This window comes from Phycodurus eques, chromosome 7 (genome assembly GCF_024500275.1).
Source record: "Phycodurus eques isolate BA_2022a chromosome 7, UOR_Pequ_1.1, whole genome shotgun sequence".
In the NCBI taxonomy this organism is placed as follows: domain Eukaryota; kingdom Metazoa; phylum Chordata; class Actinopteri; order Syngnathiformes; family Syngnathidae; genus Phycodurus; species Phycodurus eques.
In genome coordinates, this window is record NC_084531.1 from 15,563,785 (window position 1) to 15,585,422 (window position 21,638).

General features: G+C 38.8%; 1 protein-coding gene across 3 annotated transcripts in view; it reads left to right on the forward strand.

Annotated features, from left to right (window-relative positions):
- Window positions 1-21,638, forward strand: part of esamb (endothelial cell adhesion molecule b) — an 82,131-nt gene that overhangs the window by 47,400 nt on the left and 13,093 nt on the right. For 2 of the 3 annotated variants that reach the window (XM_061682675.1, XM_061682676.1), the window contains exons 2-4: window positions 15,067-15,218; window positions 17,552-17,753; window positions 19,350-19,505. In XM_061682675.1, the coding sequence (XP_061538659.1) occupies window positions 15,067-15,218; window positions 17,552-17,753; window positions 19,350-19,505 (510 nt within the window). Of the gene's footprint in view, window positions 1-11,948; window positions 12,215-15,066; window positions 15,219-17,551; window positions 17,754-19,349; window positions 19,506-21,638 lie in introns of those variants that run through there. The other variant, XM_061682677.1, reaches the window with a different exon arrangement.

Below are 21,638 nucleotides of genomic sequence, written 5' to 3' on the forward strand. Positions count from 1 at the left end.
GAGCAGGTTCGTTAGTTTTTATTCGTTTTTATTTTTCAAAAATGCTTTGTTTTAATTTTATTCGTTTCAGTCAGTGACAATTTATTTGAAATTTCTTGTGACTGTTTTGAAACTACAAGTAATATATATTTATAGCTATAAAAACCAAATACTGTTTGTAAAGAGTACAGACGTTCCATGTAAATTAGACGTATTAATCATTGTGTTTTTTGGCATTGTTGTCTGGTTCAAGACCATCGGTGTCCATCCATCCATCAATTTTGTATACCGCTTATTGTCATTTGGGTCATGAATGAGCTGGAGCTCATCTCATCTGACTTTGGGCAAGAGGCAGAGTACAACCTGTCAGCCAATTGCAGAGCCCTTATAGAAAAGCAGGCATTCACATTCACACCTAAAATGATGAAAAATTATAAAGTTCTGCAGTTGTTTCAGTGACGCGAGATGGAGTGGTCTACCATACAGTTCAGAGACAGTGATATTTTCATGGCTAATGGTGTGAATGTGAGTGCGAATGGTTGTTTGTTTATGTGTGCCCTGCGATTGGCTGGTAACCAGTTCAGGGTGTACCCCGCCTCCTGCCCGATGATAGCTGGGATAGGCTCCAGCACTCCCACGACCCTTGTGAAGATAAGCGGCTCAGAAAATGGATGGATGGATATCTTTCAAATGACGGTAATAAATAATAGAAGACATTTAAAAGTACATTGCCCACCACTGACTTATTTTATAGTATGGAAGATCACGCATTAGATTCCCAAACTTGCACACTCCAGTAAAGTTGAGCTACAATAGCAGGCTTTGTTTTCCCACATAAACACCTACATCCCCAGTGTGTGCTATTTGCATGTGATCAAAGCATCAGCCCACTTTCCGCATGCTCTTCCTCAAACTCAACACACTTGCTGCTACCCGCCCTTCCCCAAAAGAACCCTCACCACCCCCCAACCCCCTCCGGCCCCCACCTTTCTCCCTATTCCCCATTTGTCTGTCTTGTGTTTCATGTTTGCATCAGCTCTGCGAGCATTGTGTTAAATGTGTTTGCTTGTCAAACGGTGCTACGAGACACGCCAGGCGACCAGCATCAACTCACAAACACACACGGACACACATACACACACATAAGCATTACATGCCGCTGCTGCCACTTCTGCATCATCACGTTTGTAAATAAATATTACACCAAAGGTGAAGGACAAAGCACGGATAGGCCCGTATACTCAATGGCGGAGTGAATAATGTGAATATAACGAGGCGCTGGTGATGAAGATGCAGGCAATAATTTCTCAAATGACTTCATGTTGCTGCGCTATAAATAGTTGGTGTAAATAGTTGCACTTGTTATACAGAATTAATGCTCTATGACAAGAAATCTGCCGTTTTCCCTCCAATAGATGCTGCGCCCCAATTACTTGCCGGCTCATTCATTAACTTAAGACAAACGCCTCCCTCAAAATCGGCACATCCCTTTTCCCCATCTTAATAGACATTATTGTTCACACATGGACATGAAATAGTAAACTGCTGAGGCCATTTGAACTCAATTGCTAACCAAAACAGCAGTACTGTAGCACCAAATGACTTCCTATTATTAAAGGCGACATCGTATGTTTAATTTTCTTAATTCTTAACTTCGTCACTTAGTTTTTTTTTGTTTTTTTGTTTTTTACATATTCTAAACATTCAGTAACATCCTAAATCATGATTTGATACAGTGGTTCTTTACCTTGTTAACGGAATAGTTTTGGGGCTCCGTTTTCAAATGTTCTGTGTTGATAACACGTGCTTTGACCTTGACACGAATGTGAACCTTATGAAACTTTTTAAGAAATGAGCATATTCCTGTTTATTTTCAATATCCATGCGTTGCCCCCACCAACGTGGCCACCACGTAGGCACGTCGCTTAGGGATCAAACATCGCGCTGACATTTCTAGTATTCTGTTCATGACTGTGTATTGCTGTTAGCGCTCTAAAATCACTCCGCCAACCCTCTCTCCTGCAACGCTGCTCCCGAGATGAACATTTTCAAATTCGAGGCGCCGCACCGCTATGACAAACGCCCACCGTAAGCATCGCTTTGCCCTCGCAGCACACACGCAATGAATGGGTTCGTTGACAGCACCCTGCACCCTGCTTAGTGCAGTGTGAAAAGGTCTTTATGGACGAACGCACAGGTTACGAACCACTGCTCTGATACATTGAATTTTTTGAGTTACGAGCCATTGCCTGATGAATTCAAGCCAAAATCTGAATTGAAATGAAGAGCAAGTTTTATTACACCCCCATGCAGCTCAAGTGAACTGGAAAATGTGGCAATTAAGGTAACTTAATGCCCTCGCACATGGGCAAGAAGAGCCAAGTTGCTGAGCGTGAACAAGACAGTCAAATATAAAATGAGAACACTCTCAAGGAGCAGACACTCACCCTGAAGTAACCCGCTTACTCCACTCACTCCAGTTCTTGACGTCACTCTCTAGGCCACGCTCCTTAATGGCACAGAAAACATTAATACTACACTGTGTGTACTTGACTTCTAGCTTAATTACAACCAAGTTTTGTTTTTTATTTAAAAATTTCCCATGTTATTTTCGAGTGGTATTTTTTTTACGTAATATGGCCCAAATCTGCTGGAGCCTATCCCCGCTGTCTTCGGACGAGAGAGGGGTACACCCTGAACTGGTTGCCAGTCAATCGCAGGGCACAAATAAACAAACAACCAGTCGCACTCACATTCACACCTACGGGCAATTTAGAGTCTTCAATTAGACTACCGTGCACTTTTTTGAGACGTGGGAGGAAACCCGAGTACCCAGAGAAAACCCACGTAGGCACAGGCAGAACATGCAAACTCAACACAGGCGAGCCCGGATTTGAACCCGGGTCCTCAGAACTGTGAAGCTGTTGTGCTAACCAGTCGCCTACCGTGCCGCTTTTGTGGAAATACAGTGTATTTATTTGGACGATGGACAGCAACTACCGGCACTTGAGTTGTGATGTCAGTCCTGTGATTGACAGGTGATCAGTCTGGGCTGTACCCTGCTTCTCGCCCTGAATAGTAGAGCGCAGTGATTCTCCAAGTCAGGTAGCTCGTCATACGTGAGCTTCCTCTACATGAAAAAAAATCACAGAATTAGATGATGAAACTGTGCATGTTATTGTTGCTTAAATTTTTCAGTTTAACTAGTACAGTACATTTAAGTACAGTTCAGTTGTCTTTAACTTTGTTTTGGTTCAAACATTGATTTTGATCTAATTTGTATTTAAGTTTAGTGTACAATACATTTCATTTTAACAATTTTTATGTCATTATTTCCCGATATTTTAGAGTGTTAATGTTCCAACTATGCGTAATGTTACATTAGGTTAGGAATATAACCTATGCCTTGTTTTGAGTATTATATAGGCCTACTATGCTACTGTTTTAATGTTGGTAATCATGGTGGTAATTTTTATTTATGTAGCACATGGACAAAAAAATTTGAGACCCACTTCAGTAGTGCATGGATGGATGGAAAGTGACTAAAATTGTAGGAGTCATGTACAGTTGTTGATTAAAATATTATTATTATTATTATTTATGGAACATCAGATCTGACCCCAAGCTGTTACAGTGAAGCTAATACCATTTATATAATGTTGACTCTGTATGTGCATGTTTGTTGAAATACTTGAGCACGCGTGAGAATGCTGCAAGTATCGTGTGCTTGTGTGCATGTGCGTGTGTTTGTGTGTGGTGTGTGTGTGTGTTTGTGGGTGGGGGGGGCGCAAGGAGAATCAATTTAAAACACAATCAAAAGTTAAGAGGGATTAAAACTAGTGTGCCGAGATAGTTGAAAATAGCTGCAGAGCTTATACTAATGTAATCCAATTTAAAGGAGCCTTCCCCAAATATTTATTATTGAGACGCCATCTGTTTTGAAGCCTGTAGGGTCAGTCCAACATGCCGTTTGACACCAAGCAGGCTATTTTGTTGTCCTACATTCCTCCTTCCTTCCTTCCTGTCTGTCAAAATCTTCCAGAATAACTGATTCGCTCTGTCGTCGACTTTGTTTGTTCTCCTTGGCAAATCTGGAGCGAGTTTGCAGTTCGCTAAAAGTGAAATTTTAAGGTCAAAATCATTTCTGTGCCGCTTTGGTGAAAGATTATAATAAGAGGAAAGGAATTGGATGCTTGAATAATGTATTATCCCGTTGTTTGTTTCTGCGTGACGTTGCCTTTACGGGGTTATCCGAAGACTTAGTTGAAACTTTCATGACATACTTTCACACACAAAAGCCGCCTTCAAAAGAGAAGAGGCAGCTTGTCTTAAAATAAAGAGACTGTGGAGATGTCACACCTTCTCATCACATGGTAGCTCGTGATCGACAGAAGAAGTTGTCGGAAACAAGCTCATAAAGTACAATTAATGCCTGGGTCCAACTGTCCCTTTCCCCAAACTGTCAACATTCCCACGTGTGTTTGAGAGATTCTGTCATGGTGAGCTGAAACCAAGTTTTCAAGCTTGAACTTTTTGGCCATAATTCGAAAAGGTATGTTTGGCACAAACACAACATTGCTCGTCAAATAAGAACACCTCATTCTTGAGGACTGTTTTTCTTCAGCTGGAATTGGGGCCTTGCAAACGGTGGAGGGAATTATGAACAGTTCCAAATAGTCGTGTTACAGTGTTGCCACAAAACCTTCAAGTCTTTGCTAGAAAACAAAAAAATGTCATGAAAAACCTACGAGAACATCTTAAAAGTATATATTTTTTTGTTACTCAGAGGCATTTTAAATGGTGCCAGGTGTGTGCTGACACCCATTTAACATGAGCCTGAATGTGATTGGTGAATTCGGAATCCAGGCACATGCCCAGTTATAAGAGCGTGTGCACACTTGTTCAACCACATTAACTGTTTTTTGTTAGTTTGTTTTACTTCCCATCTTGTAAATATATTTTTCCAATTGAGTTGTATTGGTTATAGGTCACACTGATGGTGACATTTTTTTAAATGATTTGTGGTGGTCTCATTTTTTGTATGACAAATACCTGACATTTGAACAGGGGTGTGTAGACTAACTTCTGTAAATCCCGCTTCACTTGACTTCACTTGTTAGCCTAGCTGACCATGTCATGGCTGTAGAAACTCAGTTTGGGGCTGGTTATTATGTAAATTAGCCCTATTGTTGTATAACGGTGCAGAACAGCTCGCTTACGAACGCAAAAAAAACTGAAATAGGTAGATAACTAGAGATTTTCTTGGTTGTTTCATTTCACACTTGCTAGATGGACAGTTATTATTACAATTATTACAAAGTCATTTTTTCATAGTTTATCCCTTCCAGGCTTGATGCAGCTCACTTGTTTAACATTCGTAACTGCCATACAAGTGCAAAATGAAGTTAAGAACTGTTAATATTAAATGATAAAAGCCATCCATCGTGTAGCTACCTATAGCGTTGATGATGCATGACTGGGAGGGGTGTCTCCTCACATAAATTATTAAACGTTAGCCAGGTCAAAAACTGACATTGGGTACCGCTTTCCAATATTGCAGTGAGTTCATCGTAAAGGTAGCTCCCGTGTTGGCTGTGCATGTAAGATAGGGGCCAATGTGTGGATGTATGGATGGAGGTATGGAGAGACTTGCTCTGAGTCTCTTCTGTGGAGAAGGACGGACATGATAGGAGGAAGAGGAGGAGGCTTGGAAGCAGAGATTACTGCATGAGATAGAGCAGGGGCGCTTAAAGAGGATCACTGTATCTTCACACAGGACTTTACATGGCTCCCTGAGGGCTTTTGACTGAGCCGCACACTTTTTATCCTTCGCTTCATCTCATACACACACACACAAAGCGAGAGAGAGACACACATACATGACACAATGCCATACCTTTTTATTTTGGAAACTAATAAGACCTGCACCCTGGTCTTAAAGCCATTTATTAGATCCTATCCGTGTTATCATGCTGTTTTAATGATGATGTGATCTTATCTCCTCATCAGGCCCCCTTGTGGTAGCATAGGAATATGCTGCCCCCCTTGGACAAATTGTGGTATTACACCATGCTCCAATTGGAGTTTTGGGCAGTTTGAGACCTAACACAAAACCATTTATGAATGAATATACAGGGTCATTCCAGAATTGGAGGAAATTTAGTAATGTTTAGTAAGTTTTTTGTAATGTCACCCCCCCCCCCCCCACCCCCTCAAGAAATGTTTATTTACATTTTGTTTAGATTGTATTTGTCATATATATTTTGTTGTGTTGCGGGCAACACTGTTATAGATACTCAGGCACCTGCAAAACATGTTTCAAAAATATTACTGAATAAATTATTTATAATTAAAGTTACATTTGATTTGCATACTAATTTTATTTTATTAATACCCCAATAGAGGTAATAGGCTTGCAACTAACAGGGTGGTAAATCAATGCTAATGATGATATTTTAGCTAAAGAGTACATGCTAGCTGTGCTAGCTGCTATGCTAACTGTCAAGAACAACCTGAGCTCTGTATTAACAAAATAAATACTTTTATGTTAATGTCATTGGTTTGAGTAACATTCGATTACGACTGGAAACACTGACAAAAGAAAAAAAGAAAATCCATGTGCACAGCAATTACTTTAATCCTGTAATTTCTCCTGAAGCATGTAGCGCACTTTTTTCTCTCTTTCTTTAGGTGGCTAAAAAGGTTTGGTAAAGGTTAGTAACAGGGTTGACTGTATGTTGAGTGACAATTTGAGAATATAATTGCTAGTATGAAAAATAAGTGATAAAACTAAGTTGTAACAATTACAAGGAAGATATATCATCAAAATCACACACCCCAAAAATGTCATCTGAACCAAAATGCGTCGCAACAAACCTCATGTTGTCGCTCTCTTCTCCTATTGGTCACAAGAATGTAAACAGAAAAAAATATTGGTGTGTACGCCAGCACAAATAAACAACATGGAGAAAAAGTTGCATTTGCTGATAGCTTGCACCTTAAAAACACCATTCGCGTACATTATCCTGGTTCGCATTGTGTTTGGAGATATGTCTGCTGCATGCGCCACATACACGGATCTGCACACTAATTCTTAAGTGTAATTTGGCAGCTTGGTCATGAAGAGCTGCCTCTCCGAGTTAAAATACTATCGACATTGTCTTGGAGTCTAGCTTGGGCTTCGTAGTCTGCCTCAACAAGTAACCACTCCGTAACTCTGCCCTTAGTTATCGCGGCAACTAATGCTGTACTCATGTGGGCACAGCCCCAAGGTAGAGGGGGCAAAGTGAGCACTGGCTCATTTGTATTAGACCCCCCCCCCCCTCAAAACTGGCTAATAACAACAAGGGTGGAAAGCAGGTGTGTCAAACTCATTTTCATAGCAAGCCACAACGTATGGGCCGTCCTGTAAATGTGCACTCACCTCATTGTATTATTACATTTACACAATTACCCCTGAATTTCGTTGTTATTATACATTTTAATGGAGGCGTAGGTACCGAGCCTGTCATGAATAGGTAAAATCCGCAAATAATTGACACCCTCCCCAAATGAGGTTTGTAATTGCAAATAGATGCCACAAGATGGCGGCAAGCACTTGAACTGCAGGAGATTATAAAGTACCAATGCCATACATCTAGCATGTACACAATCATATGACCCTGTATTACCTAAATGACAGCATTCAGTTGTGAAATTATTCAATAAAAAAAAAAAACACCTTCACCTGAGGCTTGGCAATACAATTAGCTAGCATACAAGCCTAAATAATATGCTAGCACAAACTGACGTGACATCGTGATTGGGCTGCAAATATGTACACTGACACTTTACACATACCTGGAGTAACTCCCTTTAAAAACCAAAGATCAAGGCCGAAACCTTGGTGTACTGAGAGATTCCGACCTGACTTTCAACAATGACAAATACATGACTAAAATAACCTTCAACCATCTGAAGGAACATATCCAGAGTGAAGGCCTGCATGTGCCAAGCAGACCAGGAGAAGCTCATCCATGCTTTTATCTCAAGTAGACCTGACTATTGTAACGGTCTTCTGACTGGACTCCCCCCCAAAAGAGCATTAAACAACTCATTCAGAATGCAGCAGCTCGGATTCTGACCAGAACAAAAAGGTCAGAACATATTACTCCAATTCTTAAGTCTCTACACTGGCTCCCAGTCAGTTTTAACATAGATTTTAAAGTTCTACTACTGGTCTATAAATCACTAAATGGTTTAGGTCTTCAATACATGAAATAAATGCTAACGGAATATAAACCCAGTAGGGCTCTGAGATCGACAGACTCAGGTCAAATAGTGGATCTCAGAGTCCAAAACATACATACATGGCGAAGCAGCATTTAGCTATTATGCTGCACACAAATGGAATAAGTTGCCAACAGAAGTGACGTCAGCCCCAAGTGTGAATCCTAAATCCTATTTTAAAAACTCTTCTTTTTTTATTATTTATGCTTTTTAGAGCATTTCCACTTATAAATGATCTTTCTTGCACTGTACGCTGTATTAATTGTATTTTTTATTTTTCTCTTTGTTTTAAATATTTATAAGCTGTTTTTTTCTTTGTTTTTAAATGCTTTTAATCGTGTAATCGTGTTTTGATCGATTTTAATCGTGTTTGCTATATAAATAAATTTGGTTTGCTTTGCTTTGCTTTACACACATGGTATCAAATCATTACAATTACATTTTCTGTATTTACACACAAATAATAAATGTAAGGGAATAAAGGAAAATGGCAATGGCAAAGTAGACGATACAGCTAGTAATACTGCAGTGGGAAAGAAACAGAAACATGCTTTCAGCTTTACTTTTGATTGTGCATGAGGTGCAATGCAAGGACTGCCAACAAAAAAGGACACCTCACATGCAGACAAGAAAAACACTATTAATTTTTTAAACCTTACAACAACACCAAGATTCCACCAGATTGCAACCTAGTAATATTTTTATTGTTTTGTCCTGAGAAACAGCAGATAGTGTAGATGAACTTTTCAGCGAATAGATCAAGATTGGTCCCCCCTCAAAGAATCTATGAATTTGCGAATGCCAAACTGTGAGTATGCATGAACTGTATATATTTTTAACAACAAATTGAATTTAAAATCAGAGGTCATGGATAATAGTGACTACCAAATCTAAATACTATTGGTTGATTTATGTTGTGAAGGGATTTGGTGACAAACATGCTTCTAATAGCTATGAAAAGTCAAGAAAACTTTGTTTTACAGACTTGCTGCCAAAATGAAAACTGCAAATCCATTTAGCAAGAAACATGAAGTAGACAGATTTTATTTCCATCCATCCATCCATTTTCTGAGCCGCTTCTCCTCACTAGGGTCGCGGGCGTGCTGGAGCCCATCCCAGCTGCCATCGAGCAGGAGGCGGGGTACACCCTGAACTGGTTGCCAGCCAATGGCAGAGCACATAGAAACAAACAACCATTCACACTCCCAGTCACGCCTACGGGCAATTTAGAGTCTCCAATTAATGCATGTTTTTGGGATGTGGGAGGAAACCGGAGTGCCCGGAGAAAACCCACGCAGGCACGGGGAGAACATGCAAACTCCACACAGGCGGGGCCGGGTATTGAACCCGGGTCCTCAGAACTGTGAGGCTGAGATGTTATTTGCTTCACAAAATAATGTTGAGGGCCGGATCTTACCCCAGGGCCGTGAGTTTGACACATGAGATGTCAAGTGATGTGACGTGATTGCTCGCTAGTGCAGGTGTGCAAATTGCTTCTGCTCTGCTGTCAGAACCTAAGCACTTTGCCAGGAAATAAAATAACTTGCAGCTCTTTACTCTTAAGTTTGGGAACCCTCTGTCCTAAACGATTGTGTACTTTGAAGAGAAGAATCCAATTAGCAGCAAGACATTAAGCATAATTTCCCCCTTGGGCAAAGTGGAAATTAGGACAATGTTTTATGGAAGCTTCATAGAATCCTATCTGAGTGGCATTTATTGGCAGATTCCTCTTGAGCTGGAATTTCATCTCAGAGCGCCTCTGTCTGCTCTCATCCCAGATGGAGACAGCCGTGGATTAAGTCAAGATTTTCCTCCTTTTCATAAACAAGTGAATGACACTAAACCTGCTCAATGAAGCAGACAACAGAGTATTATCCCTCCCCCCTTTATCATCATCATCTTCATCATCACCATTACCATCATCATACCATCCGTCTTCAGCCCACCTGATCATCCGCCCTGATTGGTGCCCTGGCTGCACAATGTTGATTAATCAAGATGAAATATTGCATCATATCAGACCAGACCTCGGATTCCAGACGCCCTCATTCCGAAAACCTTTCCGGGACTTTTTTTTCCCCCCTCAATTTTGTTGTTGTTACGTAATGTTACAGCAGATCCAAGGCGGTTTATTGGTTAGCGCTAGCTGGTGCTGGAGATGAAATTTTAGCTGAAACAGGATTTGTGGAAGGGGGACGGTTTAAAAAAAAAATGGAACACGGAAAAAAATGACAATTCCTCTGAACACCGAAGCTGCTCCACATTAAGAATGAAAAACGCCTGTAGGCAAAATGGCGGTGTCAGAGATGTCCATCTCAGGCATGGAATAGATGCTTGAATGTGACCTCAGCAAAGGCAGTATGGGAGAAATGTTTACATTTTTTAACACATACAGGTTTTTTTTACACATCACAGGTTTTTTTCTTTCTTTCTTTGAGTACATCAAAAGCTGTTTCAATAATTCAGCCTTTACAAAGATTATACATATATTGTGTTGAGATTTGATGAAACAACTACAATTACTCATTACAGTCAATAATCATCCCTTGAAAAAGAACAATAGGGACTATTTCATAAAGAGGGATATCTTGAACACACTCATTCATTTTTTAAATCAAATCCACACCAAACCAAAAAAAATGCAATACTTTTGTTTTTGCTCCCATTTTTCTGAGTGAGCTGAACCCAAAGATTTAAGACTTTTTCTATGTGCAGAAAGGGCCTATTTCTCTCTAATATTGTTCACAAATCTGTCTAAATCTGTGTCAGTAAGCGCTTCTCCTTTACCAAGATAATCCATCCAACACACAGGTGTGGCATACCAAATTGATTATTGCTCAGGTGGGCCTTAGGCTTCCCACAGTAAAAGGCCACTTTAAAATGTACAGTTTTATTGTACTGACCCTTTGCCTTATTAATCAATTATTTTCAAATGTATTTTATTCTTACATTTGATCAACATTAATTTTCAGTGTATTACATTTAGCAAAGTTGTTTAACATTGAAGTATTTAAATATACAGTAAATAGTCATATAGAGTTAAATTTGTATTTTATTTTAGATTATTGCGTGTATAATATACATAATCTATATAGTTTTTACAATTTATTACATTTTTTTTGTTCTCACTTTATTTTAATGTAGTAAAATTCGTAACGTTTTTGTATGCCATAATTAATTGTAAATATTTTTACAATGATTTGTATAATTTATTAATAATTTATATTTGTAATAGTAACCCCAGGATGGAGTGCTTAGCATGACATGTCATGATTTCATGTGAAGCAAAGTGATTAGCTCATGTTAATTTTTGGTGACTCTAGTATGATCGTGTGTGTGTGTGTGTGTGTGCGCGCGCGCATGCCTGCGTGCATGTTACATCATATCCATGTCCGGCTGAGCTGTTTTCCCTCACGTGAGGTGAGAGGATTGAACCCAGGATTGTTCGGGGGATTAGTCAACAGGATTTGGCAGATTGAGAAATTAAGGAAGAGGAGCGCCACTGAGGGAGAGGTCACTTTGCCCTCAGGAGCAGCAAGGAAAAAAAACAAAAAAACATTGAGTCACTGCAAGTAAACTTTTTCAGGTCAAAAAAACAACTTGTCCAAATGTGCGCATCCCCACTCAGCCCAGCCCACCCCAGCCAGCTCCAATCTCCTAATTCCCTTGCCTTGCACATAATGGAAGCGCCAGAACAGGAAAGACATTCTCGGCTCAACAGATGTGGACGTTCCAGCTGTCTGTCTGTCTGTGGATCACAATGCTCTCCCGCTTTTGATTGACCATTTTATCTGGAGCGCTAACCTCATCAAAGCTTTCTGGAGGACTTGATTTATTTTGTTTTTTTTCCCCACCTCTTTGTTGCTTTTGCCTCACTAACATTCCAAACTGGAGACGCACTCGGACTCCGACTGCTGGGATCAGCTGATCCAGCTCCATCTGTCTGGTTCTGGGGACTGGGCGCCCTGTGAGTTGCTCCATCAATCTCTGCCTTTATTAAATGGAGTTTTTGTTAACACACTTGCAATTGGGGAGGTGCAGTAAATGCTCTGCTGGTGTCTATTCAATGGCAAATTTCACTAATATGATTGATTTGCCATTTATTCTTTATGATCAGATTTCTTGTGTGAAATAATTTCTTTTTTTCACTGTCCTTTACGCTACCTACAGGTACATTTATTTGTTGTTTTATTTTTCTTTAATATTTTCTTCGCACACATTTATCACTATATTTTGTCTGTTTAGACATCCTCACTTTAATTCATACAAATCTGATCAAATATATTCTCGAAGCCAGCAGGATTAATACTCACTGGTCAATTCATTCAATTTAATGAGGTTCATTTGCGAGAGCTGTATTAAAGACCCTGTAAAGTCATTTTCGTGATTTCATTCTGAATACGTTAAATAATATTTTTTGAAATAAATGCTGAAAACGTGGCACGGTGGACGACTGGTTAGAGCGTCAGCCTCACAGTTCTGAGGACCGGGGTTCAATCCCCGGCCCCGCCTGTGTGGAGTTTGCATGTTCTCCCCGTGCCTGCGTGGGTTTTCTCCGGGCACTCCGGTTCCCTCCCACATCCCAAAAACATGCATGAATTGGAGACTCTAAATTGCCCGTAGGTGTGACTGTGAGTGCGAATGGTTGTTTGTTTGTATGTGCCCTGCGATTGGCTGGCAACCAGTTCAGGGTGTACCCCGCCTCCTGCCCGATGATAGGTGAGATGGGCTCCAGCACGCCCGCGACCCTAGTGGGGAGAAGCGGCTCAGAAAATGGATGGATGCTGAAAATGTGCAAAGACTGATAACAATTTAGTAGAGAATTGTGAAGATAGAGTGTTAAAACTATTTTTCACCATTTCAGTTGTCCGGATTTTTTGGGTACGCACACAATTACTCAATTTTGAATTCTGGCCTGAGTCAGCCCTTCCCCACTATACAAGTATCGAGCGCTGTTCCATTCCATCAGTGGCTATTTGGCGCAGTTGCCAGTTCCTTAGTAATAATAAGTTGGACAACTTGGTCGTTGGCTTGATGTTTCCTGATTTTGGAGACTGATTCTATATACTTGACAATATTTTTATTCCTTAAAATTTGGCAGGCTTGTTAACAATACTCAACAACAATGCTCTGTGATGTGTAAGATGTTTTTATTGTCACTTTAAAGGGCATTTAAACGTTTCACCTTTACAAAGGTGTTAATGCTAACTGCTAATGCTAATAATTAACAGTATGTTTAATATTGCATTTGTAGGAGAGCTAAAAAGAATAATACAGACAGCCGTTTTATATTTTCTAAAAGCTAACCAAAATATTCCTTCCAGTTCTATGCAATTCATTGCAGCTCTACAGTGATCCAAACTACAATTATGTTAACAAGTAAAATATATTCAATGTATTACATTTTTATAATATAATGTTTAAAAATCCTACTAATACATTGGAAATATGAAAAATATATATGTTAATCAAAAGCAAGCATTATTTTACTGTAGCTCTTGTATTGAATCTCGTTAGATGGTTGTAACTAATATTGTGATCAGTAATGCATGAAGCATTTACCCTAATTTATTGTAAAAAAAAAAAAAAAAAAAAAAACCTAGATATTTTTTGTTGAAGTGCATGTATATCTAATGAAGTGGCCAGGCTGTGTATTAGTGTAAACATGGATGAGTTTTTAATTTATTTTCTAAATTAATATGAATGTTTTAATTCATGAATTATGATTTTTTTAATATTAAAATTATCTATGTATTTTCTTTGTATGCTTCCTATATTTGATACCTTTGTTTTTAATTCACAATTCAAATTAAAAAAAAAATAATAATTACATAAAAATTTTTATGTTGGTTTTTAGGTTATACTTTTTCCATCCTGTGCTGTCATTATATCAGGTTAATGATTTTATGTGCAGCAGAAGGACTAGGTTTTGTGAATTGTTAGTGACTCTAATGAAGGTTTTTTTTTCTTTTGTAATATTTTAATGCAGTGATTCTAAAAGCGTGGCACGCGGACTCCCTCAAGTGGTATGCGAAAGAATCACTGAATGAAATGTTTAAATTGTGGCTTGGCTTAAACAATATATATATTTTTTAATGCAGCACAGTACCTTTGTTAAGTACAGTTCAACTGTATTTAACTTAAGTAAAATACATTTGTATGTATTCTTTTTAAAATGGTTTGTTTTCAAACATTTAGGTGCAACATTAATTCGACTTTTTTGTGCGATGCATTGAAATGTAATCAATATTTAAGTACTGTATTTTGTCCCTACACTGTATTTAAACCCAGTGTTAATGTTCAAAGTGTGCATAATCTTACAGTGCCTTACAATAACATAAAATATACTTTTTTCAGAATAAAATCTCCACCTAACTTTTGTTGATCACTAAGGCCTACTGCGCTACTGTTTTTTAATGTCTGTAATTTGGGTGGTACTTGGAATGCTACTGTAAGTATTTTTCAAGGTGGTACTTAAATGTTGCGCTTGCAATAAATATTCAAAACAGCTCGGCGTAAGATGCAGTGCAGCTGTACATCACTCCAAACTACGATCACAATAACAAACAGATGCCGTACAATTTTCAACTATAATAATAATAATAATAATTTAAAAAATACAAACAATACATAGGAAATATTGTAAAATGACTGTCTGATTGAAAAGTGAGCATTATTATTATATTTTGTATAGAAGTCTTGTATTGGATCTCATTAGATGTGTACAGAATATTGTGGTCAGTTAAGTATCCAAATATGATGAGCAATATTAATGTTAATACATGTAATATACTGTATGTGTGTGTTTCATGATCACAGGTGATGACAGCCAGAAGTTGGAAATCCCGCGGGAGGAGATGGAGGTGGTCAAGGGCCAGATGGTGGTGCTGCAAGCCTGGTACAGCCCCAGCTCGGACATTTCCAAAAACACCGTTGTTTGGCAGTTCTTAACCGGGCACAAGCCCAAGCAGGTGAGGTTTAAAAAAAAAAAAAAAAGAAAACACACACACACAAACGTGTCATGTGTAACCGCGTGCTGACCTCCACTGGAATTGACAATGGTAATCATCTTTAGTGGGATTAAAGAAGACAGTGTGAATGGAGGTCATTGTAAAACTGTTACAGGGGAATATGGTACTGTACGTACAGTATACCGAGTAGGGATGATATGATACAGGAGTAGCAGTAGAGCACAAGTTAACCACTGTATCAGTAGTTGTAGTAAGTACGTAAAATAACGTTAAACCACTCATTCTTTCTTGATGTCTGATAAGTACCTGTGTAAAAAAAAAAAAAAAAAAAAAAAAGACGGGTAAAATTAGATGTACCTGATTCAACACCTGTACTTATGTGAGTAAAAGAAGAAAAGAACGGCTTGAAATTTGCTTGATTACAAAATTAAAAATTAATTATATCGTCAATTATTTGCAAAAAAAAAAACGGTTTTGATAACTTGCCCCAAAGAAATTTAAGAGAGAGAAGAAAAACACATTACTTCTCGCACGTTGTTTTTTTAAACCAAGAAATAGCTAGCAGCTTTTATGCTATCAAAACAATGTGTTCCCATAACTTTGCTAATGTTGTGAGCTGACTAACAAAAAATACAATGTTAAATTATCTCATGATAAGAGAAAAAATACACTTTACTGGTATGTATTTTCAGAATAGACTGAGAATCTCTGAACGCCAGAAGATTATGGTTTTTAGGCTGTTTCAAGACAACGCATTCGCTGAGAATCATTCTTGTTGGTAACAACATGAAAAAAGAAATGTCTTAAAGTGTTTGACTTTACCTTTCTCTATTTACGTTTTTTTATGTCGTGTCATGAAGGTTGAAAAAAACTAACGAGCCTATTTTGACAAAGGATTATTATAGGGATTTCCATTCATTTCAATGAGGAAAGATAATTTGAGATGCGAGTGTTTTGCAGTATGAGCTTGGTCATTGAAAAAATTTAACTTGTATCTCACGACAACACTGCATAGACTTCTCAGGTGCAAATTTTCTATAATCTGTCACTAAGGATATTTTTATTCATCTCTCAAACCAAGCGGGAGGATGACTGGCACGATATGTCCTGAGAGGCCATTTTAGGGTGTGTCTGCTCATAATGATGCTCTGCAAAGATTAAGATTATTGCATCACTTGTCACGTCTAATTCATTCAGGGAGCAAGTGAACCTAATGACATATTTCATCTGCACGATAAATATTAGCACATACAGTATGTGTATATGTTTGTGTGTGTGTGCGTGAGTCTTGGCATGATTAATATAATCTAAACAGTTTCAATGTCTGATGCCTGGCGGCTTATCTTGCACAGAAAATCAGAAATGTCGCCACTTGCCATCTGCACACATCAGGATTAACTTTATGATGGACGTCCATTTGTGTTTCTGTTTAATCTGCACAACCAAAATATGCTCCACAGCCAATACAATTAAAATGTATGATATGCAGTATGCATATCTGTCATTTTACTAATTAGTAAAAGTAGTAATGCCCCGTGCTACATTTCTCTCTCTCTCTCTCTCTCTCTCTCTCTCTCTCTCTCTCTCTCTCTCTCTCTCTCTCTCTCTCTCTCTCTCTCTCTCTCTCTCTCTCTCTCTCTCTCTCTCTCTCTCTCTCTCTCTCTCTCTCTCTCTCTATATATATATATATATATATATATATATATATATACAGTATACATTTTCTTAGGTAACTTTTTGGCTACATTGTACTTGTCATAGCACATAATTTTTACTTTTGCTTGAGTATTTATGTTGAGAAGAAACTCTACCTCAATTATTTTCAGCTACATTCCGCTCGCTACTTTTATTTTATGTAATCTTTTATCTATGATTGCTCATAAGATCTGTTAGTTTTGGTTTGTCAGAGACTTCTGTCACAGGACTCTATTTCACCAATCCGTAACCACTAGCAACGTTTGACTCCATTTCACCAATCAAATGGTTAGCCAGTCACATGATCACACAAAAAGGGCTCATTTCTTTATTTGCAGCATCCTAGGTCCTCACTCATTTGTTTACATGTTAGCACCTCCCACCAGAAATAATGTATTTATTGTTTTAGTTAATATGACATTGTTGGGCAATATTTGAAGTTGTACATTCCGCTTTTATATTTTTTTTCTAGTTGGTGTTCAAAAAAGTTACTCAGCAGTTTTTTCACTGAAAATTTACTCTTACTGAAGTAATAATTTGAAGGACTGAGTTATATTTTCTAAAGTAAAGTTTTCTTGAATAATTATTTTGGCTACTCTACCCTTCTCTTCTAATTACCACGCCACGTGTCCGTAAAGGTGATCAACTTCAGCTCGGGGGAGGTGGGCCACGGTCAGAACAACTTCAGCAAGCGGGTGGGCTTCAGCGCCGCCATGCCCTCCGCCAACCTCTCCATCTTCATCAACAACACGCAGGAGTCTGACTCGGGCATCTACTTGTGCAGCGTCGTCATACCCGGGCGCAGCAGCCCTGCCGGACAGATGCGCCTTAATGTCAAAGGTAACCAGCATCGCCACATAAAAGTTACGTTTGCTCAGAAACGCCACACAAATTAACCACCTATCCATTTATCATCCTTTTAAGGGAATAAAGGCCTTCCTCAAATAGACACTTCCCTATTCCCATCAGGAAACCGAGCAAACATATAAATAGTTTTTTACTTCATGTATACATACAATGTTTTCGCCGGGTGCGTCAGCCACTTTACACAAATACATGGCTCCCTCAAACAGAGGGCTCTAGTTTCCCGTCTCATGACATACAGTATTGTAATACACCGTATAATATTTTAACCAGGCATCATTATTTATTAATGGGAGGGGGACTCTACATTACACTACACTCTACAGGCCAATAAAGACCTCTCCCCCAATAATTCCTTCCTTCCTACCCATTCAAATAAATAAATGCCCCCAGCCACTATATGAGGAAATGTTTTTTTTTTTTTATTGGGAACACATTCATACTAGATGTACACATACACGTATGGTCTTTATTTACTTGCAGGGTGCGTCAACCACTTAAAAGTAACAAACACCTTTCTCAAATAGATGCCTCCCTTTTCACATCAAGTAAAAAAAAAAAAAAGGTTTGGTGTCATACTTTGTAATATACATGATTCAAACCAAGCATCATTATTTACATATTAGGTGGACATAAAAACTCTTTCATAGTTTGATCTTATTCTAAAAAGACGTTTGTACAAATAAAGACCACCCCCCCATGAGGCACCTTCCCCGAGGCGTCTGAATAAATAAACACCCTGGGGCACTACATGTGGAAATATGTTTTTCATTAGGAATGTGTTCAAACTGTACAGTATGTATTCCTCTGGTCTTTATTGACTTGCTGGGTGCATCAACCAAAGATGAACGCCTTCCTCAAATAGACACCTCCCTTTTTACATCAGGAATAAAGCGTTGTGATATATTGTCATGTACCTTATTTTAACCAAACATCATGAGTTGCCAGTGAAAAGGTGTTTTGAAAATGTCTCTCGAGAGCCAATGACAAGTACTGTATTCTAAAATGCATTTACAGAAAATAAACACATTCCCCTTTTAGATACCTCCCCTCTACGTCATGAGGAATGATATAATTCTAAAAATGCATCGCACTTAATAGAGCCCCCTCTCCCTTATGAGACGTCCCTCCCTTCTGCAGTTTAGTCCACAGAATGATTAACACCCCCAGCCACTATACTGTATATGAGGATGCTGTATGTATATGTGTGTTTACTGTATATTTACTTTTGATTGGTACATACAGTATGTACAGTATACATAAACCAACTGCAGAGTAACCTATAGCATAGTAAGCTATTGAACACACTGTGGGGTTTACATGGAAAAGCCTTTAAAAATACACTTGTTTTGTCCAATGAATAATAGGGGTTGAGCGACTTCAGATTTTTTTTCTGTAGTTGACGTTAAGGAGATGATAATAGAGTCAAGTTCCAAAATAGTGTATTTCAGTGCTTTCTGTCTAGTTAAACGTCCTTCAGTATTGTTTTTTGCGGGGACGACAACTTAGGCACTTTTCTTTCAACAAGCTTGATCCTGTAGTATCTTACATGGTAAGATCTTGTCTTCCCAGTTCCACCATCTCCTCCAGTGTGCACGATGTCGGGCGAACCCGTCGTCGAGGGCAACGTGACTCTGAGCTGCAAGTCCGCTCACGGCAAGCCCGTCCCTCAGTACAAGTGGACCAAGACCGCCCCCATGCAGGAGGTCTTCTTCTCGCCCATGCAGAGTGAGTAATCATCAAGAATCAACTAATGAGCGTACACTACGTGGGCAAAGGTATTGGGACGCCTGCTGTAACAGCTAACTAAGACTTTTAGAGCAATTCCGAGGTTCATCAAGTTCAGTGGTTCTCAAACGTTTTAGAACAAGTACCACCTAAAACAATAAAAAAAAATACCGAGTTCTCCAGGTACCACCATCATGACCAACATTAAAATACAGTTGCTTAGTAGGCTGAAGTTTTCAACAAAAACGAGGAAGAGGTTTTAGTCCTTAAAGTATATTTAACATTACGCACAGTTTTAACATTAACATTGCCCTTAAATATAGGAAGAAAAAAAAAAAGATTTCAATAACGATTAAATTAAATTCTATTTCACATAAAAGCAAAATAAAAATTTGACCTAAATCCATTTTTGAAAACTAATGGTTCTTAATGATTAAATGCAAAAAAGTTGTACTTACTATATACACATTACGCACGGTTGGAGCGTTTAATTCAGTGATTCTGTTGCATACCAGAAGAGGGATCTTGTGGACTACGAGCTGATACCACACTTTGAAAAACACTGACCTAGCTCTGGGGAACAAAAAAGGGTCTTCCTCACGAACATCAGAATTTGTTTTTTTGTGCCTTTTCAAGCAACCAAAGGACGCTTAACATTAACTTAAGGGGGGTTATTAGAAATGTGTGTGCACGTGCGTGCATGCGTGTGTTTGTGTGTGTGTGTGTGTGTGTGTGTGTGCGCATGCGTATGTTTGTGTGCGTGTGCACTTTAGTGAACAGATGGTGCTTGAGCAGTTTTTTGAAAATATCAACGCATCATCACCGATTTTGGTCAGAAAAGAGTTGCAGATTTGTGGGGCTACAGAAAAAAAAATCTGCATAAATAAATTGAAAAATAAGAAACAAAAATCGTAACATAACTATCAAGTTACACACTACTGATTAATTAATTGAGTAAGAGGTGCGTCTCAATACATTTGTCCACATAGTGCAAGTTGAGTTGCAACCTTGAGTGTGACAACTTGAGGGTGCGTTCACACCGCAAAGGTCACTTGCCCCCCAAAACCGACCAACGTGACCGTGATTCATCCTCTCCGTCGCACTCCACGGTCTGTAAACAAACTAGTCGCGAGGTTTAAAAACGCTGTATAGCGATGGGTCGGACAATTGTTCGGTAGATATCGAGAGAGCAGACGATCACCAAAGAGGACTATAAAGCCTTTTTTTTTGTGTGCATGCTTGGTGAGTATCCAGAGTGACTATGAGCCTGACGAAAGAGGATCATAGGTGGAAAAGGCCGGCGAGACAGTGGCTTGTAAATAATATAAACATACTGACAGATGATGATAGAGAACAATATAGCAGGAGTCAGCATTCCTGTTGAAGTCTTTTGATGCAGATAACAGAGACATTCACATCAAACTTCATTTAAAAAAGGCCAAAATAAAATGTTAATGCACATTTCAAAATATTGCAGAATAAAAGCGCGGGTATGATATTAACTTTGATGTTAATCTTATATAACATTTAGTATGCACCAAAGCCACACACTCTGAGAGGATTAAACAAATGGACATGATAATTAGAGAGCTTTAGGCTTGTTTGTTGGCTCACTTCACTGGCTTCCTGTTTATTTACACATTTGGCTCATGAACATTTACTAAAACTCACAACAACAACATATGCAACAATATGCAACAAAAAATATAGACACTAAAATAAAAGCCATGTCTTTTTCGTGTATTTTCTTTCTGTAATCTAGTTGCACACACTGCATCCATTAGAAGAAAATTTAGCTTTGACCTTTTTCAGTTTCACATAATTGTATTTTGTCAGCTTAGTAATTACGACATTGGGCTCTATTTTCGTAGATGGCGTGGCTGCGCTCAAGCGTAAAAACTGGCATATCTTTATTTTCTTGCAAGCACAAGACTTGCTGTGCCTGTTTGCCAGTTTGGCAGACCGGTCTGCGCCAAGCTGGGCATAGTGACGCAGCAAGGGTGTGCCCCTGGAGAACCGCTTGGTGGAGTGAGAATTTGGTTTCAGAAAGTCTGTCTCAACTTACGCCTTCTGTGACCATGTCTACGTTTTAGCGCAGGTGCTCCAATGCGATTTTGGTGAATTTTATCGGGC